At 35.7% G+C, this 27854-nt stretch overlaps 4 protein-coding genes across 5 annotated transcripts in view; 3 read left to right on the top strand and 1 right to left on the bottom strand.

The window, feature by feature from the left end:
- LOC119083231 (zinc finger protein 271-like) overlaps positions 1-27854 on the top strand; it is a 700255-nt gene that overhangs the window by 384805 nt on the left and 287596 nt on the right. The gene's annotated exons all lie outside the window — the stretch shown is intronic.
- On the top strand, positions 120-15610 carry LOC119083294 (ras-related protein Rab6). Of its 2 annotated transcripts, none has more exons than XM_037192986.1 (6): positions 120-412; positions 4727-4785; positions 10719-10878; positions 11894-12099; positions 12162-12228; positions 15108-15610. In XM_037192986.1, the coding sequence occupies exons 1-6, from the start codon at positions 343-345 to the stop codon at positions 15176-15178; spliced, it is 633 nt and encodes a 210-aa protein (XP_037048881.1). In that variant the 5' UTR covers positions 120-342; the 3' UTR covers positions 15179-15610. The 2 variants fall into 2 exon arrangements, with proteins under 2 accessions (XP_037048881.1, XP_037048882.1); XM_037192987.1 differs by lacking the exon at positions 15108-15610 and adding an exon at positions 12617-13285.
- Positions 19026-21648, bottom strand: LOC119083256 (DBH-like monooxygenase protein 1 homolog). Its single transcript, XM_037192934.1, has 10 exons — positions 21309-21648; positions 21084-21230; positions 20883-21007; positions 20710-20821; positions 20437-20643; positions 20194-20345; positions 19873-20045; positions 19674-19817; positions 19441-19615; positions 19026-19366 (listed from the first exon to the last, which is right to left on the bottom strand). Exons 1-10 carry the CDS (start codon positions 21597-21599, stop codon positions 19027-19029), a joined length of 1866 nt encoding a protein of 621 aa, XP_037048829.1. The 5' UTR covers positions 21600-21648; the 3' UTR covers position 19026.
- On the top strand, positions 25181-26461 carry LOC119083285 (NADH-cytochrome b5 reductase 3-like). Its single transcript, XM_037192973.1, has 3 exons — positions 25181-25888; positions 25955-26149; positions 26215-26461. The coding sequence occupies exons 1-3, from the start codon at positions 25435-25437 to the stop codon at positions 26385-26387; spliced, it is 822 nt and encodes a 273-aa protein (XP_037048868.1). The 5' UTR covers positions 25181-25434; the 3' UTR covers positions 26388-26461.

The raw sequence follows: 27854 nt of genomic DNA, 5'->3' as shown, positions 1-27854 counted from the left end.
ATTTGACCGCTGTCTGAAATGTGTGAAATGCTACATCAGACAGTGCATACAAGAAAAATTAACTTGACAAAACGAAACTCGTTGTAGTTTGGTAACCATTCGGAGCGTTTAGAAGTGTCATCGCCGTGTCTCCAGTTCAACTAAGCAATTTTCACGTCAGTATAGGAGTGGTGTGTATTCAGAGTTTTGGAGTTTAATAAAAATTGTGCAAAAATAATCAAGAAGAAAACATTCCGATTTCATGTTTGTTAATTAAATTCTATGTGAAAAACTGAACGTAAGCCTATCGTGTAGACGTGTAGTGTTGTGAAGAAGGAAATTTTATCGAAAAGAGAAGAAAAAATGTCGACGTCCGGAGATTTTGGAAATCCGCTTAGGAAATTTAAGCTAGTTTTTTTGGGTGAACAAAGCGGTAAGTGATTTCAATGAACCATTCGTTTTTTTCGCTTTACACATAATGATCGTGGTATGAAAAATGAATTCATGCAACCACCCACTGAAGTTTAACGTGTAAGGTATATGTGGACGGCATAATTTCTTTTTTAGTTGAATTGTTAATTTTTTTGATTCCGCCGATTAAATGTCTGGACCTTCACAATGTCTGACACGGTTGGGAAAACATTGAGTGGCGTCAAGAAATCGATTTTTTGTACGCTAAGCAGACACACTGGCTTATTTGAAATAAATCTGTCGCTTCCACCGTTGAATTCATGTTGTAACGTTTTACTGTTTCTCGGATTTGTTTTGTGACGTGGTTATAATTGCAACTTGTACAGAAAAACAAATGTCATAATTTCGCGTTCCGACCGACTTTATTAAGTTATTCTGTCGTGTGTGTTATTATTGATGTATGGAGTGATGAGTCACACCTTTCCTCTTTACCTTGATACGGTGATGTGACATAAAACCAACAAGTTTTTTTTTTGCATCATCCACTTATGACTTATGAATGGATTAAAAATATTTGCCGTACTCAACGTTCCGTAAGAACAGTATTTCTGTATACAAACATACAAGTGAGTGTCATAGTTTAACTCCACATCGAAATTTCTGTTGCTGATGGCATCTACAGGTTATTCTTTTGCAGGTCAAAGTTTTTACCATCTGATGCAAAACAATCATATAAGAGTCATATCGCCAAAACTTCAGGTGATTTTATTAACTTTGGGAACAAGAGGTCTCCGATTATATTGGGATATGGGATATAGGTCGTTGGATTCGTCTTTCAATTGTAGCGAACACACATCTTTCACTTTTTCGAAAAGAAAATTAGTTTCTTTGAACAACGTTCAAAAGTTAAGACATGTCAGAGGGTACCGAGAACAGTTTTTGGGCAATAACTCAAGAAAAAAATATTTTAAATTATTGTAATGTTGTACTATTGTCGGCCTTGGAAAGACCTACAGGTAGAGTATACGCACCGCTTGGTGCTAGTTGATCCACGAGAGCTATGACTAAAAATATAGCAGATGTTCGGAGAGTCCGCCTACCCTGCAGCATCAATGTTCCACGGAACTGATGGAGTATGGGATGTCGTAGCTGGCCTCACCCACTCTCGTTCCACATATAAATGAACCCAGTACTTTTGGGCTGCAAGCCTACAGAAGTCTTGAAAGAAAAGTTGGTGCCAAAATGCAGATTTTTCTGCTTATTTCTGGGCACTCTACAGCTGGAACAGCATCTGGAACGGTACTATGACAGTCATATAGTAGTCTATATTTTTAATCATAACTCTCGTGGATATACTCGCTGAACATTGCGTATACTCTACCTGTAGGTCTTTCCAAGGCCGACAATAGTACAACATTACAATAATTTAAAATTATTCTCTCTTGAGTTATTGCCGAAAAACTGTTTTCGGTACCCTCTGACATGTCTTTACTTTTGAAGGTTTTTCAAAGAAAATAAATTTCTTTTCGAAAAAGTGAAAGATACGTGTTCGCTACAATTGAAAGACGAATCCAACGAGCTATCACCCATAAAAATCGGAGACCGCTTGTTCCCCAATCGCCTGAAGTCTTGGCGATATGACTCATAATTTACCATATCGAATTCAAACTTTAAACTTCATTAGTCCAAAACGTATAGTAGGCCTTGAATGAAACGAAAAAAAACTTTATCTATCTCTTGACTTCAGTAAGGTCAGTCGTATCAAAGAATATTTTCAATTGTTCAATTAATAATTTTCCCGTAAAAAAAAACGGAAGAAAGCAAACGATAATGCCGTCGAGACGCCAGACGAGAGCGATGCAAAAACTTTTCACAAAGATATGCGTTGTGGCCGTTGATGCATATTTCCTGGCGAAAGTGATGTGCATCTATAAATATTTGATGACCAAGAATTTATTTATGACCATACCGAATTTCGAAGAATTCAATCGCATGGGTCCAAATCTGGCTAGTGTGGTGAAAGAAGTCATCAGAGCCGGTTCGGAGAAAGAACTTGGATCACCGTTCAGTGACCAGGAGTGCGAAGACGTCGCGTCTAGAGGATGGCAGGCACTACGAGATGAGTACCAGGCCGAGCAGCAGTGAAGACCGGCCTGTGATTTTACTTTTTTCCTATATTGTATTTACCAACTCACTTTTCAAATATAATTTGAAATCAAATCGAATTTGTGTGAATGTATGTTGGATCGAAAAAAAAAGTTTGTCAAAGATTTCAATTGTCCCTAGGTCTTCCCTCCAATATCGACAAATATTACAAATTCTTCATATCCTAAATGCCATTTCTTTTACAAACAAAAAAGATTAAATTGACAAAGTGATGGGTTCAACGAACATTTTTGATAGAACTCTGTTGGTGATTAAATGTTCCAGTCATTTCGATGTGTTGTATTTCACTGAAAATTATATGGGAGTGTCAAGGACTTGTGAAATCTGAAACACCCGGCTTATGTTGTTTTATCCACCAAAGGTTTACAATTTCTCCTTTCAACGATAATGGGCTCTATTGTGCAAATTCCAAATTGATTTATTTATGTGATCTCGTGTTCCACATTAATTTATGGCAGAATGGTTTGATGGGTTTGGGTTTCTAGCTGGGTTTTTTCCAGTTACAGAGAAATTGAATGAATTAAGAGAAGGGAACGGATTCGCAGAAATTGTTACATTTTTATTAATAACACGAATCATCATCTATTATGAATAATGGAAATGTTTCAAGATATATCGGGATGTTGTTTACCAAACAATTAGTTTGTTTTTCGAAGCAAGCTGTCGGTTCTTGATATACATTTTTGATTGATACACCGACCTGATGTCCAATCTATTTTCCATTAAATATTTGGTATTCACTGTCTTATTCACAAACCCGTAGCGGCATCTCCAAAATATGGACTGCATAATTTTCTTCATTCACTTCTCATTTTTCATCCCGTGGGCTGGGAAATCGAACACTTGTGTTTTCTTGTTCCATTCCATTTGCCGCTTGAAATGTATTTTTAATATTGTTCTACGTATACAGTAGCATTGTACAAGAAAATCAACACAAACGTATCAATTTTACGCAATTCATCTCACTTACGGAATGTGAACACTTCACACGAAAGACAAAATCGATTTTATTTTCTATGGATAAATAGAATCCAGAGGACATTAAAAAGGTTCAGCCGAAGGTAAAACGACTCGGGACAATCACGTGGGAGTAGGATTTGCCCCATTCGACTATAAGATCTTATTTTTTTGTACAGCCCGTCCCGTTAATTAGCTCTAATTATATTCTCTCCTTACGTGTGCGTATACACGTTTTATCAGCATTCACTTGGCATTTAAACTCCGCACTTTAGTAAGCAATCCTCAAATAAACAGGAGTTTGTCCGTGCCTGCGACAACATCTACCCAACCAAGTAATTTACCCACTGCACAAGCTATTTTATATTTTTGGCGTAATTAGTTCAAACAATCTTTAAAGAAAAATGTAGTTGCCTTCCCTTTCCATTTTCGGGCATTTCTTGATCATTTCTCAAATTGAAAATGTTCATCTACCTTTCTCAACTCAAAGACTGACTCGGAACTTCCATATGGGGTCAGCTTGGAAATCATAACTGAGCTGAGCAGGTGAATATTTTTTTTTTTAAAAGCCTGACCTGGCCTGAACCTGAATTTATGAAAACTGTGCGGTCAGATTTCAGGTTGACCTGTTTTTATACAAATTGAAAAAAAAATCAGATGAACCTAAAACCTGACCTGACCTGACCCAACAACAGGTTGACCAAATTGCGACATTTCTGGTTTCAGGTCAGGTAAACAATTTATCAAGTCAGGTCCAGGTGAATTATATTTCAGGTAAAATTCGGGTGATCTGACCTGTTCCGAGCCTTAACTGAAACAGATTTGGAGAATTCCTAATACAACAGTGTTTGAACAGTGTTAAGTGCAGAGCTTTCGAAGAGAAATATGGAGGAAAAGATGATTTCAAAACAATTTTGAATCGCTCTCAATGAGAATGAACTAACGGTATTTGCAATCTTTTAATCAAGGTTCCGCTCAAATCGAAAATATTGTCCAAACTAGTAACAGTAGAAATTTACAAAACTCTCAATTCTCAACTGTTGTTTTAACTGTGTTAAATTCTGTAACGGGTAACAACTGCTTGATATCTGTTTTATTCAACAACTAAATTAGCATAACTCATCATTCGTAAAAATAAACATTCATCCAAACGTACTTACATCACCTCATACCTAATTACGTCTAACTAATCGGTAATTTCTTTCTGTTTCAGTGGGGAAGACATCGCTTATAACAAGGTTTATGTACGATAGTTTCGACAACACGTATCAGGTATGTAACGACAAACTTTATTCAATTTGGCATTTTAATTAAAACGAAACAAAATTCTTATAACCTAAAGTGGATGAGATGTGACACTAACAACGTCTAGTCAGTTGACTATCCTGACTGAGGAATTTTATTCGTGGTAAACATTGCAGAAATTACAATCTGCTAACAATCACTTTTAATGTCAAATTAAGTCGAATCCAATTTACTTATACTTGGATAACAAGTTGTATAATAAACCATCATACAATTTTGATATATCCTGGCATATAGTAGAAGAAACTTCAAGTGTTTTATACACTACGGTCGGATGAATACAGAGAGCCGTCAAATATAGTTGAGGTTCATCATAGAACAAGAACTTTATTTGAATTTATTTGCTGCAAACCACTCGACTTTTATAAGGGGTCGTCTTTTATAAGTGCAGTTATGCTAAAATTACACTTTCAAAGTTTTGCATAATAATTAAATTTGATTGGTGAGGATTCTAAAGGAATTGAATTCTTCAAAGTCTTAACTTTCTTTGAGTTTTGTTTATTTTATAAATATTTGCTTCAAGAGAGCTTCTTAACAGAAGGCCCTAGATTGTATGATGTGCAATTTGGAAATGTGTTTGCTTTGTTTCTCGGGTTTAAAGCGCAATTATAAAGGTCGCCACTCACCACAACATACAGTCGACATCACTGAAATTTAGACCTGAATTTGCTTCAGCTCATTTTCAGTTCAGGTGAGCCACTCCATATAGAAACATATAGGTCTGTTCCATCGTACTGTAAAAACGATTTTTGACAAGCCGAAAACGGAAGATAACATTTTCGTCAACAATAATTTTTTGGTTATGTCTCTGTAACCCACAAAGTGACATTTTCCTTATACAAAATGTGTCATTTTGTCAATTATTGTGAATGACGCAGCACGAAATTCCTAGCAGCCCTGACATAAATTGAATTAATTTTATTCGCAACATAAAAGGCTATTGAAAACGTATTCAGTTTTGTTTGTACAAGCAAACATCTGAAGCAAATTCATGTCTAAATTTAACTGACGTTTACTGTAATTTTATATTTACCAAGACAGGTAGGTTTTTTGGTAAAATGCCAAGCCTTACCAAGCCACATTATACAGACAGAATTTTATCGCTGGTGCTGTGTCCACACATAAACTTTTTATGATGTGGTCTTCTTGTCAATTTGATAAATTATACTTGAAGAGGGCTGAGGGCAATACCCTTGTTATATCTAGACAGTATATTCCAATTTAGTTGATGTTATGCGGTTCAATGTCTAAATGCCGGTCGTTTAGTCTTCTCAAAAAATGCCATCCACACAAACTTGGTATGGTGACTAAGTAGATCACTTAAATAAATTTAAAATTCCATCTTGATATATGAATTCTAATTCGATGAAATAATAAAAAAAAAAAAAATTCAGAAAACACATGTGCTCTTCAACATAAATATTGTGGCTGGAATATCAACTTCTGATCTGGTAAAATAAATTTACATTGAGACTTTGTTTAAACAAATAGATCATTAGGTCATAATGATTGTAGCGGGTAGCGATGATATGTATTCGTTCATTTTGAATGATTTCTTCCGGGACTTTGAAAACGAACCAATATTCGTATTTATACATTGCCAGATGAATTGAGATTATTTTGGCGAAGAATGGAGCCGAAAGATGAAAAAATTGAAAATTGACGCAGCAGATCAGGGAAATACTACAGGAAGTAGTTTGTTGCGTATCCGTTTTGTACGATTGATTTTAGGCAATATCGTGATTGTATACACGCGGAAGTGACTAAATCAACCGTTCAAGACAGATCTGAACAAGATTCCATGTAAGTAGTCGAAACAGTTGAAAAGCTTTCGAAAAACCCCTCGTTTTCGACCCCACGTCATGAAAAATTAATTCAAAGCGTCTCTCGTTTCCCATGAAGCTTTTCCAACTTTATTTTTCTCTTTTACAGTTTATTCACCTTAAGAAAACGCAATTTTAGATTTATCAGAGTTTCGAAAGTCATCGATGTTTCCAGTCATATTAACTGATTCCCATATATATGATATTTTGGCGCGAAATTTGAATTCACTAAGTGTTTTGCAAATTTTGTGCCAAAATATTATAACCGGGAAACCCTTTATTGACTGGGAACATCGATGACTTTTAAAACTCTAAACAATCTCAAATATGTTCAGAAAACCCCCTGTTCGTCAGTCGTCACATTGGTGATACTAGCCAGTACTGTCTAAAAGTCATTGTCCTGATTCGCCACAAAATCTATCAAAATCAGTCTTCTTCGGTAGCTAAGCAGAATTTACGTGCTTCCATCTCCCTACCTTTTCACTACGTTCGCTACATCTTCAATTCATTCATTCATTCATTTAAAGAACCTTTACTAAAGAAAGGCAAACCCAAGTCCACCGGCATCAGAACTTGGAACGAGATAAACCAATGAATATTTTATCACCTTGTATCTATCTGACATTGGTTGGATAAACTTTTTACCTTTTATCGGTTTTGAATGTTTTATGATGTGACCTATACAACATCCTGCAACATCCGTACTACAATATGTGTACCGGTACCCACATAAACACATATATATTGAGTCAATATTATTGACTTGCCTAGCCCCCAGCATTGTAAAACATATATGGCTGGAAAGCATGTGATCGCGTGTATCGATTTTCTCTTTGGCTTTCATTTTATGTCTTTACGGCTTTATGTGCAATAAATTAGTTTTGTCTCTTGTAGTCGTAAAGCAACCTCCGGCGACATATATCGGACCATATTTCAATTTAATATTACTAAGAATTCTAATATATCGTCGACCTTTCTGTAATCTTTTTGCTTTTAATAAAAAGAAAACATTTTTTGTAGGGTTGACAACTTATGGGGAATACTAAAGGTACATCAGGTGTTTTGTAAAAAAAAAAATTGGATTGTTGATTCAAGAAGCGGTTCGGGGCTTTGCATAAAGGATGACCACATGAGTTTTTATTTTTTCTCTGTCTCTGTCGTCCTCTTTAGCCATACTTGTCCTTTCCACTCTATGTAGACATCACATAGTCATATTCTGTCACCCTACAAAACATTGATTTTTTTTATCCACCCACAGCAATGTAGGAACATGAGACACGTTTATTATGTAAACAAAAAAAGTGGACAATACAACGACTAATGCAACTTCTTTTTGTTCATGTCACGTTTAGTCAACCTCCTCTACCCCTCTCGTGTTTCAATCAGAATCTATTTATAGTTAGTCCATGGCAGTGAATTTAATAGTTACTGCCCGATAGACCCTCTCAATAGTTCCTCTTTTACTAGCAACTCAATCCGATGATTTAAAACACAAGGTAAAACTGACTATTAGAGTGATATTCATAAGACTATATTAGCAGAGGAGCCAAGCAAAAGTCAGAATATTTAACTGATTCCAAACAGCCTCGATGAAGCTTCATCGAGGGAGGCTGATCTACTGATTCTAATGTTGAGGGAAAATGGTATTCGACGGCATGGCACCTCAAGACTGCCCTTCTTTCATCATTTTCCTCAATTTTAATTTATTGTCAACGACACCAAACGAGTGAAGTCTAACTTAAGCTCTTATGTTGACATGAGTAATTGATTTTGGTTCGACAAATGAATCAACCTCCGGGTAAATATACCAATCACATCAATCTTAATAATTGCGTCAAAAATCGAATACCAATAGCAAATGTATTGCATGTTCTACTTCCACTGTATTAATTTCCACTTGTCAGCTTTTAAATTACTAACCGAACTATGCTGTCAATTGAGTTGATGAAGTAGTCGTGCGTAGTAGTTTCGGATTCATGTGATTCTCGGAATCGGAAATAAAAAATTACCAAATCAATGGTCACAAACAAAAATCAATTTTCTCCAACAAATCGATTCTTTTATCGATATTTGATTCACTGTGCATGAGTAAACAATAGTTCGATTTAAAACGGCACACACAGACTTGTATATGCCATATATTTTTCTGATAAGCACTTTTACTCGGGTGTTCGTAAATTGTGTTACGGTTTCGTTTACGTATACAAATAATAGACCTTACAATTGGCTGCTTGTTACTTTGGTTATCGGCTTTATCGGAATGCGCTGATGCATGATTGTTGTATTTCCAATTTAATTTGGACAGAAAACCAAAATTGGAAGGAAAATAATGAACCGAAAAAAAACCGTTTCAATTTTCTTCTTTAGCCCAAAATGCTTTATGTGACCCCATTTCCTTACTTTTATCATCACAAGAACTTGATTCCATAAATTCGGGAATGTCAGTCGTAAAGTGGGTGAATTTATTTTCTTCTCTCACTGAAAATGCATACAGCACATCTTAGAGTATCGTGTGCATCGTTCTACTAAATAAAATGCATGCATACACAGACTACGGGTTGCGATGCTCTACAATAATAATTGAAACTCAATGTCTCCTTCAGTTTTATATAGGGCTTTGGGTATACTGCTTTTTCACAGAATGCAACAATAATGGGGCCATTAAATTGTGCACATCATTACTATCGTGAATTTTCGAATGAAATTTAATACGGGAAACGTTTTATGTTTATGGGCGTCTGGGAATATTTATTTTCTTTACCTTTGTGTGCAGCCCGGGAAACGGGACACTGTTGTTATGTGGCTATTAATTTGATAGTATCAATCATATCCAATTTTGAAGACTCGATCAGGAATATGTTTTTTTTTAGTAAAGAAGTTCCTTAGAATTTAAGAGAGATAACGCGAAAACTTCTGATGAAGTTATTAACTAGGGGACTCCAATTTAAATGAGTGAAAACTCGTCGGATTCGTCTTTCAATTCTAGAGAATAAGTGTTTTTATAGCGTTCAAAAGTAAACTCATGTGAGGATCTCGAAAACAGTTTTTCTGGAAAGAAATAATTGTTTTAAAACATAGGAATATTGTACTAATGTCGGCATTGAAAACACTTACCATATACATAGACACCGGTTGGTGCAAGTACATCCACGGGACCAAAAATATGGCAAATGTTCAGAGAGTTCGCCTTTCCTACAACATTAATGTTCCGCAGAACTTAGTATGCGGTGTAATAGCTGATCACACCCACTATCGGTACTATCGGTTTCTTCCCCAATCGCCTAAAGATTTCGCTTTATCACTCTTAAAAGTAGAATTCGTCTCGAAATAACACTCCAAAATTTTCACACTTGCAGTGCTAGTGTGCTTTAAAATTGAATAAATTAATGCCGTGAGCATCCTTAGCCAAGGTAAAATACATAACAAAAGAACAAGGAAAATTCTGCGCTTCCTCGAAATAATTGCACATTTGAGCTAAACTTAAAGTTTGTCTGTGGTGGCACTATTGTATTTGTATCAAAATATGGACAAAATGTGGCGAATGTTCTTTTGTTCGTCTATATCTTTTTTTAAAACAAAACTTTTATACGATAAGGATGCTCCTAAAAACGAATAAATGAACAAAAAAAGTACGTTTCAACGTTAAGTTATTTATATGCAGTCACCACAATTGGTGTCTCCTAGTTCATGTTTAAGTTTCTTTTGCATTTGAAGCGCACTTTATGGTTCAAATTACCAATTTCTTGTTCAAACATAAGGCAAGAGCAGCAAAGTTACCGTGAAATAAACTTTATAATAACGTTGAGGTTTCTGTTGAGTTTGCCAATTATGTGAACGTCTCCGTCGCAGAAACAAGCGTAAGAGTAGCAAAGTATAATTATAACAATTTCCATAAATTTCATCGAATAAAAATAGCGTTTCGGTTTCCTTTTGCGGGCCTGAGAAAATGATATTCAAAAAACACCCTCTGGCGTGCGTACTTCATGAATAAATGAACGAACGTACAGACGACTACCCAACCCAATACTCTCAAATGTAGACGTTCAACATAAATTGTTTTTTTCTTTCGTTTTGCAGGCAACGATAGGAATTGACTTTCTATCGAAAACAATGTATTTAGAAGATCGAACCGTACGACTACAACTTTGGGATACAGCCGGTCAGGAACGCTTTAGATCTTTAATACCTTCGTACATTCGAGATTCAACTGTTGCTGTTGTCGTTTATGATATTACAAGTAAGTGTTGTCATGTTGACTGTTTCCATTTCCAGTGATATATTTAAAATCCAAATTTTATTGATTTACGAGTGAGGGCAGTGACCGCAATTGATAAGAATTTCTGTGTCACACAGTTTTTTTTCTGTCTCCACATTTTAAAAGCTTTCCATATTACATTGATGAATGGGTACGACCATTCGTCGTCATATGATATAGCAAACACAGCGGTATAATATGAAAAAAGGACAATTTTATTTAGATTTTCTATGATAATGTTCGAGTGATGTCACCGTTCGCCTTGTAATTTAGCTGGTACAGGGAAATATGTAATTTGTTTGTTTGGTTTTTTTTTTGTATTCATTTCATGAGTGGAGGGTTTGGGGGTTCTTTTTTTAGGTTTGGTGTCGAATGGTCTCGATTAAAATACATATAATTCATGTAAATGTGCCGGCGTACCTTTTTCTGTCGGTCAGTTTATTGGTTTGTGTACTAGGGTTGAGCGAATGAGCGTTGAATTGCATGAAGGAGCAATAGTAGATTATTGACATACGAGGGAGAGCATCGAGACTTGCCGAGATTTCCATTTATATGTCAATACGCTGTTTTATTGCATAAGCGAAAAAGAGAAAACAGACGTAGGGGAACGACAAATTACTCTCTAAATTTCAAATAATGACTGGTTATAAGTGCTAGGCGAGGTGCTAGGACAATAATAATTTTGGACATATAATACTTGTGCAATAAAACTTTCTCTGGTATAACTACTGGTTGTCTTAAGTTTAACATTCGAACATAGCACAGAGTTTTGTCAGGGAAAGCTTGCTAACAAAGAAAAAATAAAATCAAATTGAACCACCCTAGCAGTTCAAGTTTTTAAAGGTCGGCGATCGACAGACGACACCTCGTATAGGAATTCTTTCGGATTTTTTTGTGTTATTTCCTTCCAATTTAAATTAATTTAATTACCGAGCACTCACCTAATAAGACAATGACATCACCGCTCGTTAACCGCAATAATTTTCTAAACTTGCAGGCGCTAATTCCTTTCATCAGACATCGAAATGGATCGATGATGTGCGAACAGAACGAGGTAGCGATGTGATAATAATGTTAGTTGGCAACAAAACAGATTTATCCGATAAGCGTCAAGTGTCGACGGAGGAAGGTGAACGAAAAGCGAAAGAATTAAATGTTATGTTTATAGAAACGAGTGCTAAAGCTGGTTACAATGTTAAACAAGTGAGAATTTAGTTTTAACTCTTTTTAACAAATAATTTAATCCAAAAACTCATTTTACTTAGTTATTCCGAAGAGTAGCGGCCGCGTTGCCAGGAATGGATTCAACCGAAAATAAGCCACCGGAAGACAGTATCCTTTTCAATGAAAATATTTTGTCTTTTATCAGCATGATTGTTGTTCGTTTCTAGTGTGCGTGGTAATGATATATAGCGTGTTGTTGTGATCAGAACACTCCGTTTGTTCTAAGGTCTGACGAGTTCATGATCGTACCGTCAAGGTTTCTATGTCTTTTCCGAAGAGTTCTGTGACTAACTGATGAATATGGTTCCGATAAGAAAGGTGTGACTTTTCGAATGCGTAATATGAATGTGTGACTAAGTGTTGAAAATTAGCGAGAAAAGTTTTGAAGAAGCAAGCGATATGACAGCGACACTTCAGTAAATGGTTTATGAGTTGCAATTTTTTGATTTATTTTCCTTAACTCATTTTTTTCTTAATTTTTTTTTCTTTTTATTAGTGCAAGAAGTAGTGCTCAAGGACTCACCAAACGAAACAAAAGATCCGGAAGGTGGTTGTGCCTGTTGAAAAGCGTGAATAATTTTTTTTCTTCTGTTTTTTAGTTGAGATTTTTTTTGTGTACTTCGATAAAGGAAAAAAGATTTTCTACTTAAAATGCGCAATAAATTCACTTGTTTCGCATTAAATTTAAGAAGTTGAGGAAATGACGAAAATTTTCAGTTTTTAATAAAAAAAAGAGTCAGCCAAATTCGTGTCTAAATTTGCTTCAGTCGCATTACCCAGCTGGTTCACTCATACAAACAACATACTGCTTAAATACGTCTTTGTATATGGGTTTAATGGTCATACGCGTGCGTGGTAGTGATTACACCGTAAAAGGTACGTGTAATGATCGTATGACTGGACTAGTTGATAGAACCTCTGAAGCAAACCTAGACACTTTGGTTGACTTTAACTGTAGCAAAACTTAACAAAAAACAAAACTAAAAGAAAAAAAGATCGGCCGTCCGTTTGTTGTGCAGGACATTTTCGAAACAAAAATGGAAGTTATTTTTAGCTTAATTGCATTTAAGACTATAACCCGACTGCTAATGTCTCTCTTTCGTCTTTCGTATCCACAATTTTTTTTCGTCGTTTCACTAGAACTTGTTACTTTCTTCACAAATGCTAGTGATCTATTCAGACGATTCATTCAGAAGATTTCTACAAATTTCCTGCTGAAATATAAGTCTACGATTTGCAAACACAATTGGCACACCAGACACAGCATCACCATCTACAATTTATTATTTTCATCCTATGAAATCTTTTACACCTTTGAGAGACCGTTAGAATTTTTACCACGAAAACAATTTTTTCTACAGTATCCAGGGAAGCAGCCGCTCACGATTTTAATTTTAATTTTGCTATTATTAACGTCAGTGGTTGTTGAATTTTTCTTTTGCTTAAAAATAATTTAAATTAATTTATTAATAATAAAGTAAACGAAGAAAACTAAAGAAGGAAAATATATTTTTAGGTTAAGTTTCAAGCAATAATTTAAAAATTTATGTTTCTAAATTGTCTTTAATACAAATCATTGATTATTGTAAAACAAAAATCGTTTCGTTTTCTATTCAATTTTCATTTGGTTTTTACGTTGATTTTAGTTTCGAGCGAGCCAGCACAAAATCTATACGGAACTGTGGTTATCCTCCGAATTCTTATTAAACCGATCTAGGAACAGTGGAGGTTTTACATTTGGTTTGTGATACAACCAACTAAATTTGTAAATTCTCTAAGATCTAAGAATATTCTGGTCACTGTCTCTCCAAATCGAAACTTTGTCTTGGTCCAGCAAAGGAATTCAATAAACGGAATGAAAAAAGTTAGATCGGGCTATTTCTACAGTAAGATAGAGCGGCGCTACCGTATTGCGTTGTTGACTTTAAGTTGAACATATATATTTAACCTCTCACCTTTTACCAACGGCAACCCATGCGCTCGTATCATTAAATCAGTATCTTTTGTTGTTTAAAGTATTATCTAGCATTTTCTACGAAATCTATTACTTCATTAGTTTTAATTACCATATAAGATGCAGCGGACACTAACCAATGTTTACTGCTTACTTTGGTCGTAGTTCTCAGGCAAGGCCTATTTTCACGATTATTTTTTTCGAAAAGTTCAAGAATTTTCAAGAATTGCTGGAATTTCTAAGAAGTTCAGTAATTTCGTCCGTTTTAAATTCTTGAAATTCTTAATTCGAGAATTTTCAAGAATCAATTTGACGAAAATCAGCCCTGAGAATCTTAGGTATCTACAGAGCCGTTACAAAAAAAAGTAAGAAAAATTTTTGTTTCTGGATTTGTTGAAATAAACAGGCTGGCTGCCTTGGATGAAAGCGGAATTGGTTGTGGATAACCTCGTAACAATTACGAAAAATGGGTTGACTTTTCGCCAATGTTCCATAGCATCAATCTGTTGAGAAAATACTTTTCATCGAAACAAGTAACAGATTTCAAAATTGGTAAATTGGTTTGTCATCTGTGAACGAGTTTGTCATCTGCGAACGAGACATTAGATTTTATCAACATGGAAATCGTAGTCGACCATTCTCTTTCAGTTACTCGGTTTAATTTTTCTGTTCGCTTGCGTTCTTTTGAGAGATGGACGTGTAGTCTTAAAATTCAACTGCACTGAAAGTTTGATGATTCACCACCGAAGTGTAGCTTATTCGTTGAATTGAATATTTTTTTGTTTACTATCAGCCTACATTCAGGAGATTTTTTACAAATTTTTCATTCAACTTCTTCAATATTAATCAAGGTTATTGACACGATGTTCTTTATTGTATAACTAGTTGCGCGATAAGAAAGCATCTACATGATGCGGTTAGTATATTTCGACAGTTAATAATGCTTATAAGAAAAATGTCTAAAAATTTCCGCTCCTACAAAATTAGAATAAATTTTCCTTAACCGAAATTCTACTTCCACCACTAACAACAGCTGTTGATTTGCAAACACAAACATCATGTTCAGGTGAATCGCAAGATTCGGAAGGAGGTTGCAGTTGTTAGTTTATTTTTTACCTACACACAATTACGATCGAAGAGACGAAGACGAAAAAAAAAAGAATATCAAGGACGAGATATTTGATTGAAGGTGCAACCATGAAATGAAATGATTGGAGAGGAGAAAACAACATTTTACTTATAACTTAATCTTTATAAACAAAATATTGAAGAAAAAAAATTAACAAAAAAAAACAAACAAACAAAGAAACAGAACAATGGAATGAAACATTTAGACATTTTTAGAACTAATTTAAACGAAAATGCTGCTAAAAGAATAATCTAAATCAAATTTATGGGATTTTTCATTTATCGTTTGTTAATCAATTAAGGTTTTTTATATTGTTTGTATTTTATCTACTGTCCGCATGCACAAAATGGAAAATGCTAACAAATTTGTTTTCAAAATAAAAACGAAAAATATGGTAAAATTGTCAACGGTCGTTTTGTTTCTTTAAATACAAGCGAATAGAACAACCTATCTGCATTGCTTCTTGAAAGGTTTGAGTCGATTTACATATACACACTTAACCATTCAATTACGAATGGTGCGTTAACTCAATAAGGGATGATTCAGGCGTCCCACTAAATTTTGCCTTGTCCGAAATTCGAACATTTCGGACAATTCATAAAAATTTCGGACATTTTCTGCAAAAATTTCGGACATTTTTTTTTCTAATTTTCACTAAAGTTACGCATTAGAAAAAGTCTGTAAGTCATTTCAGTCCATTCCACCAACAAATTCTAAGGCTTTATATGAGATGAGAGATGAGATTTTTTTTAAAGTATACTTTGACATGACCTGTAGCTGTACAGATCATAAACCTGAATAGAGGGCTTGAAACCTTCACGAAAAGATAGTGTTAAAGATGTAGGTTAACTAATGCATGTCGCGGAAGAATAATATCTGACATGTTTCTGAGGTAAGGGTTTGTAATAGATCCCATATAAATTTCGTCAAACAAACGAAAATCTAGATTTGGTATTTTAGTATAAAAATTCAGAAAACAGAAATCCAGATCTTCATTTGTCAAACGAAATTCTTGTGAATTCAATTACAAACCACAACTCCCAATCAGAAACATGTCGTATTTCAACCTTGCGAGACTGTATGTTTAAATAAAACCAGGTTGAATACGGGTCAGGCTTCTTTCCGTTCCTCAAATTTTGGACAAATGCTGAGAAATACATTTTCCTCGCATAGAATAATTTCCTCAAATATGTGGTTTTTAGTCAATACACTTCCTTCGTTGACCTACATCATTTGCATGTATTTCATCGAAGGATGGAAGAAATAATGATCACAAGCAATGTTAAAATTTCGATGCGCCACAGGCGAATTTGGAAATTTTGTCTACTTTTCCTACTATTACTTCAAAAATTCGATCATATTCTCCCTTCTATTCGAAATTTTTTAATGTCGACTATACTGAAAAAATGCTTAAAAAAGATATTGGAGTCAGCCAAGATGTGACGCAGGAAACTCTTAACGTGGCTGTCTTTTAGAGCTACAGCTATTTTCTAACATATTCATTCGCTGCGCTCACTCGTTATATTATTATCTTAATATTGATTTATTGATTTTCACTCGAAGGAAGAATTGTAACATTATGCCCGAGTACCATAATCAGAAAAACAGGAATTTTTTTTTTTTTGAGGAAATGCTTTTTTGAATGAAAACCAGGTCTAGAAAATTAGCTGAGTTAGTTATCGTGTTCCATAGGAAAATAAACAATGAGCATATCGGTTTTTCGAGAACTACTCCCAGACCATTGAGCTGATAACGCCCATTTAAAAACTTGACCTGAGGAATTCAGTTCTCCTTCGAACAAAACGTTTTTGAAAATCGATTTAGATTTACTCAAGTTAAAAAAATAGTACACATTTAACGTTTCATATTTAACGTCATATTTCCACATAATTTTCAATTATAGTGATCGCGGTACCTATACACATTTTCCGGTATTTTCTGCCATAAAGACCCATATGACTTACAGTCAAGTGAATAAAAATTTAGGGACAAAGTATTGATAGACTGAAAGTTCAATTAAAAATTCTGTAAAGCGCGCCGCAGGCAATTTTTTTGAAAATGAGATGTTTATAAGTTTATATATTTAATTCTGGTCAGGTATTGAAGAATATTTCGGACATTTCGGACAATTTCGGAGAAATGTGTAAAATTTCGGACATTTCGGACAAGTGGGACGCCTGGGATGATTATAGATAGGTACGATTGAGCTTTTTGCTTGTGTTATGTAGAAAGCACCGATTTGTCATGAATTCGATTACAGCTATCACAAAAAAGATAAATTTACGCTGCAATTGCGCTACAGAGTAAAGTATCGTAAGAAAAATTTAAAACAAAAGATTTTCCGAAGCCGCATCTGAGCTTTTCATACAAAGCCGATCGTCGTTGAATTTATCTTTTTTGGGATATCTGTAGATATTAACATAAACCAGCTGAAGGTTTACCATCTTTAAATCAAGGTTGTGACGCAAGTTTCTAGTTAAATATGAAGAATTTCATTGATAAGACTTATCTGATAAGTCATTAAATGTCAACATTCATGCAACCAAGATAAGTAACTTTTAAGGCACTGGATCTAAAGTGACTGCACATCGTGTGCTTAATGGCTATTATGCAACGAGTTGCGAAAGAGGTTGTTTCTGTCACTAGATGTGTCAAATACACCGCATTTCGAGGGGTGTTGCATGTACAACGTTTTCTGCAATCAGTTGCAAAAAGTGAACTTTTGAAATGCAAAACGTAGTTCTACCTTCAACATAAGGTAAATAGTCATTTACGTATCTGTTGTGGACCGAACGAAGTGATGCAACCTCGGACGCAACAGATGTGTATACAAGTTTTCATGTAAGCGACCTAAAACCCGAGAACATTGCTGCAAAACCCCCGTTTTCAGCCCCGACACATGAAACAGTTATTTGTGTATCTGTTTTGGACGATTGATTTTAGGCAATTTCACGAGTTGTAGCCCGAAAATTTTAATGTGAGCCCAAACGTTGTAGTTTTGGATTGTGAATGAATCGTCTTTTATCATTCGAATTTCACTTTGGTAATAAAATCCTGCGTTGCCAAAATTTCCATCGATTCCTTCATCCAACTAATACTTCATCACTGAGTTGTAGTATAAAGACTTGTATCGAGGGCATTTTAATTTTGCAATAGAAAACATGTGCACCTTCGGCAGCGGTGGGTGGAAGGCCTCTCGAGCACTTTGTTTCTCAAAAATTATCCTAAAATTTTTAAGAGTTTTGGTGGAAGAGTTTTTGATTTGAATTTTCAGAATTTCAGAAGGATAGAAATTCCGAATAAGAATGTTTTGAATGAGCCAACTTGAACGATCTACTATTTTACCATTGTCGACGAGAACTGAAAATATGTTACAAGTAATTTTGGTGTACGAAAACATTGTTTCTGTGTTATCACTTATTGTGAAATGATATCCAGAAAGTCTCTGTCGATGTTTTTTCACAGTGTCCACAACCTGCTACATATTTCCATTTTACAGAGGCACGACTGTTTCAGTATCTTTTCCGTGTTTCTGGACACCTTCAATTAGTTAAGCGTCCAATGCAGGCAGGTTTATTCGAGTTTTTAGAAGAAGAAGAAACGAACTTGAGATGTGAATAAATTGGCTGAAATTCTCGAATAATTAACCGACTCCTTTTACGGCTAAATTAAGGACCATATTGTCTGCTAGGATATTCAAATTATTTTAGCAAATGATTCAAGAAAAACACTGGAATAAAAACCTGAAATATTTATTCGCTACAAACTCCTGTTCTATTCGAGTGAATAGCAGCGCAGTAATTTTACTTAATGGCCAACAACCTTAATTCCGTAAGCAACAAACAACAATTGCGACTAAAATTATTGCAAAAATGTTTACAGACTGAGTCACAGCCTGTCTACTACCACTGTCAGGCAAATCCCGAGTTGAACACACATCAACCGGTACATACTCTGTCGTGACATTTGGATATTCGATTGAATCCGGCAAGGCGAAGTATTTTCCGGCCAGACCACAGACAGCTAAGTGACCATCATACCGAAGTCTCTGTTGAAAGTCAGCACGATATTCTTCCGACCAATCGACCATGGTATCCAGCACTTCAGTAAATGTTTTATTCGCCATACTTTCGGGAGCGGTGATTGTCGGATTCCATGAGGAGCTGAATATAGTCGAGAAGAATTTTGTTGCTATATTGGAGGTTCGGTTCGTCATACAAGAAAACAAATCATTTACCCTCGATAGGACTCAATGCCGAACAATTTTCTTAATTCTTCCTGAGGAAACATACTGCTGCACACGTCTAAGTCAATTTCCGGATAGTACACAATAAAGGCGTTGCACATTTCTTCCGACGTGGACAATCCACCAACTACTGTTCCGTTCGCATCCATGCTGTTATAAGTACATTCTGTTGACCACATCAATTTTTGTTAGAAGAAGGTCATTAAATGGACAATTTTCTTTACCATAGATGAGTTGATCTCCCGGCAAAATCGTAACTTCCTCCAGTAGTGGACGATTCTGTTGAAAATTGAAATCATAGTTGTCGTCTGTAGCTATCCAAGGTAATTCTTGACCATCGCGAAAATGTCTGAGCCGAAGTTTTCGTCCTAATTTGTTTAAAAATTCACTAACTTGGAACGGGCCCTGGGAAAACTGACTTACCGGCCAAATGCGAATGAAGTAGAACATTAAACACATGAATGCCACTTTCTGGTATATTAGCGGAACAATTTGGAGCACAGTGACCCACAATCATGTGACTTTCCGACTTTGGTGGAATAACTATTGGTAACGTCGTTGTATGGCCTGCCGTTATCGTGCCAGCGTCGTATGTTCTGAAAGGAATTGAACACTTAATCAGATAGAGTGATAATTCAATCGGAACAAGACTTGTCATAAGCTCCTTCAACTCATTGCGATCCTCCTCAAAAACTGTTTTGTTCATCAAATTCAGAGACTTTGCTTGGTGCTGGTTAAACTCACCTGAGCTGGGAAGTGTAGAAAATCTCCAAACCAGTTTCAAAAGTTAGGCCTGCTAGACCTTGGGGATTGTCCAGATGAACTTCTAACATATAGTAATTCTGTTTACCGTCCACAGCGAACGGGTACCCAGTATGATCTGGGAAGACGACAGGCTGAATGTTTAGAAAATCGAATTTTAGTTAAACGAAAACGGAAACCGCGGCGTGTGGTAATGAATATACTTTATAGGAACCAATTACATACCTTTCCGCCCACTGCCCATAGAAACAAATACGTTTCACAATCACCCGTCGGTACGTTTCTTGTACCTTGGTAACAATTATCTCCCGGTTGATCGATGTACCTTTCGAAATATTCTTCGTCAGTGCTTCCAGCCGGCGCTCTACATTTGTGAACAATGAAATGATGTGTGTACTTCAATGCTTCCGGAGTCCCTAAAATGGGACGGTACTAAAAAACAAAAACAAAAAAATTGTAGAAAAATTCCGATGTTGGTCACAGATAACAACGTCTTACACCAACAATATGATGCTTTGAAGGCAACGGTGGGCTTTTTTGAATTGTACACCAATAAGTGGTTGCCCTTGCTGGCATTTCCATTGTGTGAGACATTCTCCAAAATTGAAAACTAAAATTTGTCCATTTAATTATGTTGATTCCACTACCTACGGTATCGCTGTTCAATTTACTTTGTCGTATCAATAGGTGGCATCGGAGGATCCAGTATTATGTCAGCTGATGTTCCTCGTCTAACTCCATGATATGAAATGTCGTCATCATCTCCCATCGACCAAATAAAATTAGTTGTACTGTTCTGCAATCACAAGATCGGAGCAGAAAAAATAAAAAATTTTGAGGAAAATTCTTCGGTGAAAATGAATTGAACTCACTCCGATGGCAACATCTTGCAAATCACAAGTATCTAACTGACGACCGACTTTAAGATAAGTGTGTGTACCATTTTCAGAGGCCTCTAGTAACTCCCATGTTTCATTGTCATCTATTTCGGGCATACGGTTTCCAACTCCGTGACGATTCTAATAACGAAAACCCAAACAGGAAAAAATAGATTTTTATGGCATACAAAGCGCGTGGAGATGTATCTCCTTTCTTACGGAAAAGTAATGCGTCGCATTTGGGTAAACACCTCCAATAATAATGTCCGCTCCAGTCATTCCGCCAACGGGAGATATTCCAAATCCCACATAGCCCGTTGTTTCTACAGTCAATTGAAAAACAATTGTCTGCGTATCGGTGTAAGCCTCCCATTCAACCAAATATTTTCCGTCGCTATCCAAGAATTCTTGTCGCTTTCCTATGCTGACCTCACCAACATATTTTTCTACGGATTGTACCGATACTGCAAACAGTACAATCAAACTACAAATTTGTCGTTTACGATCCATGACCGATTTGTTCAGTTGTTGCCTTTAGACAGATGAGTATAAAAAACAGAACTTAAATCACAATGCCATACTCACCAACAATGAATTGGCAATTAGAAATGATTTTTTGATAAGATAAGTAATCAGAAAAATCTGATGATTTCGTGAAAAATTTGAATCGCTGTGTGAGGAATGAAGGGAGGCCCGTACATGCATTGATCGTATATATCTATTATTATCTATTCCACTTCAAAAATCACTTTACTTAGTCCTTAAAAGACCGAAGGAAACCAACGGAAAGAGTATCGTGATCTGTCTAGTCAGTCCCTCAATCTCTTACTTTACTTTCGAATATCGTCTGTAGCACTACATCTTATTTAAGCTTATAAATAAAATGCAGAGAGATGATAACAGATAGCGTTGCTTCTGGAATCATCGCCATCTGCTATCCAATCTCTGATAAAATGCAATATGAGGTACGAGTCTACAAGTTTTTCTTATCTTACATACTTACGACCGAATTCAGCTAATACTTCAATGCCATTAGTCTTCCCAAGGTACACATTTTCGAATCGGTCTGCTTAGAGGCACATAAGGAAGTAATAGTAGCAGTATGGATTTAATGCGCAAATAATACCGAATTATTGTCTTTTTTGATTTATCACTTCAGAGTACCCTATCGATTGGGATAGGTATTTACCCGAACTATAGAATATAGTTGAAAGACCCGTTCAATGAATCAATGAACAATAAAAGTCGTTGTTTTTCAAATTTTAAATTGTTTGCACATAATTGCCTTATCAAATCGATTCGCAATTAAAGTCAGTCGGTTAGACTCATCGTTGGATTGTCTTTTCGTTTGAAGTAGTTTTTTTGTCTGATTATTTCACAACTTGATTAACGATGCTATTTTTATGATGTTGTGATTGTGATTCATTAACAGTCATGAGAAAATTTTTATGTCAGGTGTGCGGTTAAAATGTTTTTAGCATGTAATCGTAGAATTGTTTGATCTTTTCTTCATCATAATAGGTAAATGTTGTGCGTAATTTTAATGAAAGTATTAATATTCATCTTAAAAATTGCAAGTCGCGCAATTACGAAAGCCCGTACGAAGTACCTCTCAAATAAAACAAAAATTTACGAGGAAATTTTAGGAACTCAAATTGGATCACCGTGTCCATATACGACATATCTTTATTATGGAATGCCTGAAACACCCCACACAAATAAGCATATATCACTTTTACTAAAATCCAATATGGCCGCCGGCAGCCATTTTGTTAGGAGACCGAAAAGAGTTCTGACGCTTTACATTCGTTAATACCTTTCAAACAAAAAAAAAATCGTGAAATTTGGTCCCTTGGAGTGAGCTGTGGATGACGATTGACATTTTGAACGGCCTTGAAATGCTAACAGATAGCTCTCTCTTTCGGCATACATGGCAAACTGATTGCGAAGCAAACATCATTTCCGTCAAGAGACAAACGCCATTCCATACATTTTACTTTTAAACTTTTTCGTAGCAACAAGTGAAACATATAATCGTGTGAGTATTGATGATTAAGAAATTTAATCTTTCAAATGTTAGGATAAAATCTTTTCAATCTTGTCGGTTTGACGATCAAAGTAAAACATTGTTGAGTCGGTATTGTATATGGTACTTGAAAAACAACCTCACTTTAGTTTCGTCAATACCCTCTCTAGCAACCAAACTTCGTTTTGACGCAGTCAAAATACCACCTTATTTTGACAAATGTGCTACTGACTTTTTCTTGTAATAGAGTTGCCGTGCCGCGCTGTTTTTTAAAGCAATATTGGCGTCACTCGAAAAAGACAAACTTTAAACTTTATTTCATTTTTGCACACCAACATAACGAAGCAACACACAAAAAAACACGTCACAATCACAAATTATTCATTTTCGAACACCAAAATGGTTAATCAAGACGTAATATTTTCAACACAAAAAATTAAATCGCTGCTCATACTTCATTTAATTTATTTTTAAAAGTGTAAAATTTTCTATGACAGAATACACTGTAAAGTTTTACCACCTTAATTTTCCTAGTTTGGTTGCTAGAGAGGGTATTGGTTTCGTTGAACAATTTGTAACAAAAATTTTCACAGCGAAAAAGAGCTGCCGCTGTCATTGAGTACTGAATGTAAAATTGTATTTTGGGGTCTTCAAATTGATGAACAACATACCGAACACTCCATTTATAATAAATAATTCAATTTTGCATAATAAAATTGACAACTGATTGTTTTCATTATTATTTTAAATACCGCGGACTTTGCGGCAGATCAAAATCGTTCGTTTAATATTCGTTCGGATTATTAGCGTGACTGACGTTTACTTACTCTGGATGACGTCACAAATCGATTCTACTGATTCGACTGAAAAATTGCTTCAAATCGTCGTTTTAAAATCTTGTCGTGTCATTCTTCAAGTACCGCTAAATTTTAGCCTAACAAATTGTTCATTTCATCGATCGAATTTTCGGAGTCAAACAATGATGGGTCACTTGAAATCGTTGGAAGACGCAGGAGCAGAAATGAATGATCCCGAATTCAGTGCAGCTGCAGCTGAAGTCTTAGCGAGTTACAAAAAATTGTTAAGCCCGAATTCGCGCTCTTACTATGACAATAAAGCCATTCTCGATAGACAAGAAAAAGCTGTGGCTATTATCAGAAGAAAGTTGTTGAACGAGACGCTAAACGTGAAGCTCAGAGTGACATGGGGGCACTTGCTTACAGGAAACAAATGGAAGAGGAACGCAATTCTAAAGTAGCCGACTTCGAAGAAAAATTAAAAGAAAACGTCAAACAGGCCTCCAAAGGTGATCATGCAGCTGTACGCTTGGTTGAAGCCCAGAAGGAAATGGAGCAAGAAACTGGGATGAAAATGAAAGACATTTTCAAAAGTCTGTTCGACTAAATGCTCAAACGTTGACAACTGTACGATCATCAGAAAATGATTTAAATAAACTTTCGCCAATTTGATTTATTTTTGTCGACACTTTTATTTCTTTTTAAGTGAACTCTCATAAGATCGTGATAATTGTTACAGAACTCTCTAGTAAAGAAAATATTCCAATTTTCACATGCAGATATTTTCAGTCTCCAACAAGCTGTCAGAACAGTAAATCTATTGCGTCCGTAACCCTAATCCTTCCGTAGCCCTAATACAACGGAATCTGCAAAGGTTTGCATCAAAAGTAGAAAATTCCCGCAACTCCCATGTTGCATGTTTTTCGCTCATTTTCTTTACACCTTCAGTTTTCTGCTTCAATGTTTTCGTCGAACGAACGTAGCCAGAGACAACTCAATGCAATTCATATATAACGCAAACAATACATCCTCAAGCAAAATGTTGAATGAAAATTATCTTGCAAATCAGTTGTCCATTGAACACATTAAATATAATTAATTCCATGTATAAAAATGAAATCCATTTTACAGGCTAAATCCTACGGCATGGTTTAATTGATCGCTTTTTAAGTAAAAAAGAACGAATACGGTCACTTCTGCTTTGCGTGTTCAAGCTGGATGTTTGCAAATCTATCGATAAATCCAAAATACCAACAAAAACTGTTTAAATTCTTTCGATGTTCGGTATTTGATTTATTATATCAAACATAATGAAAACCCGTGTCTAGGCAACGGCTTCAGTGCGGACATTCAATTAACTACATACTTTTATCTTTATTTACGTTAAATTATCTATAACCGTTGATACCACGATAATGCAAAGTTTATGGAAAATACGTCGTCAGTGTTACTCTGCTACAAAAGTTAATCACGCACACAGTTCAGTTGCATTTCATTTTAACAAGAAAGAACGTTTCTGAAAATGAGTTCCGCGATTACCCTACAGGGTCCAGATACTTTCATATCGTTGGTGCTATCCAAACGGATTAGGGTAACTCATGATACCTTCATATTTCGATTTGCATTACCATCTCTGACCCACAAACTTGGATTGCCAATCGGACAAAATATTCAAGTAAGGGCAACCATAGACGGTGAAGATGTTATACGAGCATACACTCCTGTTTCCAGTGATGATGATTTGGGACACATGGATTTGATAATCAAAGTTTACTTCAAAGACGTACATCCAAAGTTTCCCAACGGCGGACTTATGTCCCAGTACATCCATGGACTTGAGGTTGGTGAAACTTTGGATATTCGTGGTCCAACCGGTCGGTTGTTATATAATGGTCAAGGTCATTTCGAGACCAGACCAGATAAGATATCGAATTACAATCCAGTGAACGGCATCAAGAAAGTCAACATGATTGCAGGTTAATGTGACATCATCAGTTACGTTTTCCAGGTGGTAAATTTGATTTTTATCTTTTGTGTTAAAGGTGGAAGTGGAATAACGCCAATGTTGCAAATCATCAAAGCGATTTTGAAAAATTCAGATGATTTAACGTCAATTTGTTTGCTATTTGCAAATCGTACCGAAGACGATATTTTGTGTCGCGAAGAATTGGAAAGTATTCGAGATCAATATCCCCATCGTGTCAAATTATGGTTGACTTTGGATGTACCATCAGATGGTAAAAACCAAGACCATGTGAAACGTAATATCTTTGTCACAAGAAAATGTTTTTTTTCCATTCAGGATGGAAATATGGAAGTGGTTTCATTACAGCTGAAATGCTCAAGAATCATCTGTTTGGGCCATCCAATGATACAATTACTCTTATTTGTGGACCCCCGCCAATGATTGAATTTGCTTGCAATCCTAATTTGGATAAGTTGGGATACGCTGCTGATCGACGTCATGCTTATTGAATATACTCGCTACTCACTCAAAACTTACTATAAGAAGAAAGTTGCACGTTCATATCATAAAATAAAGTTTCACAACCAAAAAAAACTGTATGCCATCAACTCCATCACTCTTTTACAGACGCAATTACTTCGCGATAATAATTTTCGTGTCCGCCGTTTCAATACACTCTCTAGTAACCTAAGGATATAGTAGCTACTTTTATAAAGGTGGTAAAAATTTCTAAATTTGTTGAATAAACTTTTTGTTTTGCGGATAGTGGCGCACCATATCAGTTGTTTTTGGAAACACAGGGACTTGCGTCACATTTTACTCTTTAAAGGGTTTTGATGAAGTTTTAAAAAAATTATTTAATAGATCCTGTCACAGACGGCAAGCATATTAACAGTTTTACTGTTCAAACTATTACTTCATTTGATCGAAGATTTACATAGATTGATTTCAGAATATGCTATATAAAGCCTCATTGGTAAGAGCTTTTTTTTAAATATAGTTTTAATTATCACTTCTTTTTACACTAGTGTGAAGTACAAAATAGGGCTCATATAGCAAATTTTTCTTACAATAGAAAGATTACATTACGTCAAAATAAATAAAAATAAAGATTTTACAAATAATAGAATACGCTCATTTGATGATGATATCACAGGTCATATAGGATTAATATGGTTTAACAAAAACATAAAAGAAAGAAAGAAGCATTTTGACTAGTCATATCACAGTTAAATATCACTGATTAAGACACCGTTCTCAGTTTATAAAATAAAAAGGTGACACCGGTCCAAACTCATCACTCTCAACCATCACTTTAAGCTTCACCTTTGTCCGAAAAACATCAATGTTGTTGCACTGTCGTAGCTCGGAGCTAAGTCTATTGTACTCGTTGATTGGAGCGGAGAGTGGGATGAAGTTGTGAATTATAGATTTGACTCATTCTCCTCGACGAGCGTTGATAAACAGTACGGTTGAGCCTAATGTCGAAGCTATGCTTTGTCATCATTTTAATCATTTTGTGGAGATGCGTGACTCGATCAACAAAAGCTAGCTGCCCGAGCGGAAGTATGCTGGTGCTGTAGAGATAGGTCGTGGAGGTTCTCCTGGGTAATCGAAATAGCGCCTTGATGCAGCCGTTCTGAAGAATTTGCAGTTCATTGAGTTTAGTTTTGTTGCCAAGACTGTATATTGGCAGCATGTAAGACAAGTGGCTTTGGACATAGGAGAAGTACAGTTGTTTACGTTTGTCAGCCGGAATGAACTTGCTTTTCCTCCACATAAGCGGGATAAATGGCCGAATCATCTTCTTAACGTGGTCGACATGCTTGTCGAAGGTCAGATTTTCGTCTAGAACCAGACCAAGATATTTGTACGACCGCACTCGTTTAATTTCATCGTTGTCGACAACAATGCTGAAGTCTGGGAGGTTACTTGCTCGTCCGAATGTCATGTAACACGTTTTACCTGTATTCATT

Source organism: Bradysia coprophila, unplaced genomic scaffold, assembly GCF_014529535.1.
Source record: "Bradysia coprophila strain Holo2 unplaced genomic scaffold, BU_Bcop_v1 contig_583, whole genome shotgun sequence".
Classification (NCBI taxonomy): Eukaryota; Metazoa; Arthropoda; class Insecta; order Diptera; family Sciaridae; genus Bradysia; species Bradysia coprophila.
This window is presented reverse-complemented; position numbering and strand designations above follow the sequence as displayed.

What these genes read in the sequence shown, in the direction of transcription:
- LOC119083294 (XM_037192986.1), top strand. Translation starts at nt 343, where the DNA reads ATGTCGACGTCCGGAGATTTTGGAAATCCGCTTAGGAAATTTAAGCTA. An exon ending in TGTCGTTTATGATATTACAA is followed by an intron (nt 10,879 to 11,893) that starts GTAAGTGTTGTC and finishes CTAAACTTGCAG; the next exon opens with GCGCTAATTCCTTTCATCAG. An exon ending in AAATAAGCCACCGGAAGACA is followed by an intron (nt 12,229 to 15,107) that starts GTATCCTTTTCA and finishes CACTAACAACAG; the next exon opens with CTGTTGATTTGCAAACACAA.
- LOC119083256 (XM_037192934.1), bottom strand. Translation starts at nt 21,599, where the DNA reads ATGGATCGTAAACGACAAATTTGTAGTTTGATTGTACTGTTTGCAGTA. An exon ending in ACTTCATTCGCATTTGGCCG is followed by an intron (nt 19,818 to 19,872) that starts GTAAGTCAGTTT and finishes TAAACAAATTAG; the next exon opens with GACGAAAACTTCGGCTCAGA. An exon ending in GGCATTGAGTCCTATCGAGG is followed by an intron (nt 19,367 to 19,440) that starts GTAAATGATTTG and finishes GACTATATTCAG; the next exon opens with CTCCTCATGGAATCCGACAA.
- LOC119083285 (XM_037192973.1), top strand. Translation starts at nt 25,435, where the DNA reads ATGAGTTCCGCGATTACCCTACAGGGTCCAGATACTTTCATATCGTTG. An exon ending in GAAAGTCAACATGATTGCAG is followed by an intron (nt 25,889 to 25,954) that starts GTTAATGTGACA and finishes TTTGTGTTAAAG; the next exon opens with GTGGAAGTGGAATAACGCCA. An exon ending in TTTGGATGTACCATCAGATG is followed by an intron (nt 26,150 to 26,214) that starts GTAAAAACCAAG and finishes TTTTCCATTCAG; the next exon opens with GATGGAAATATGGAAGTGGT.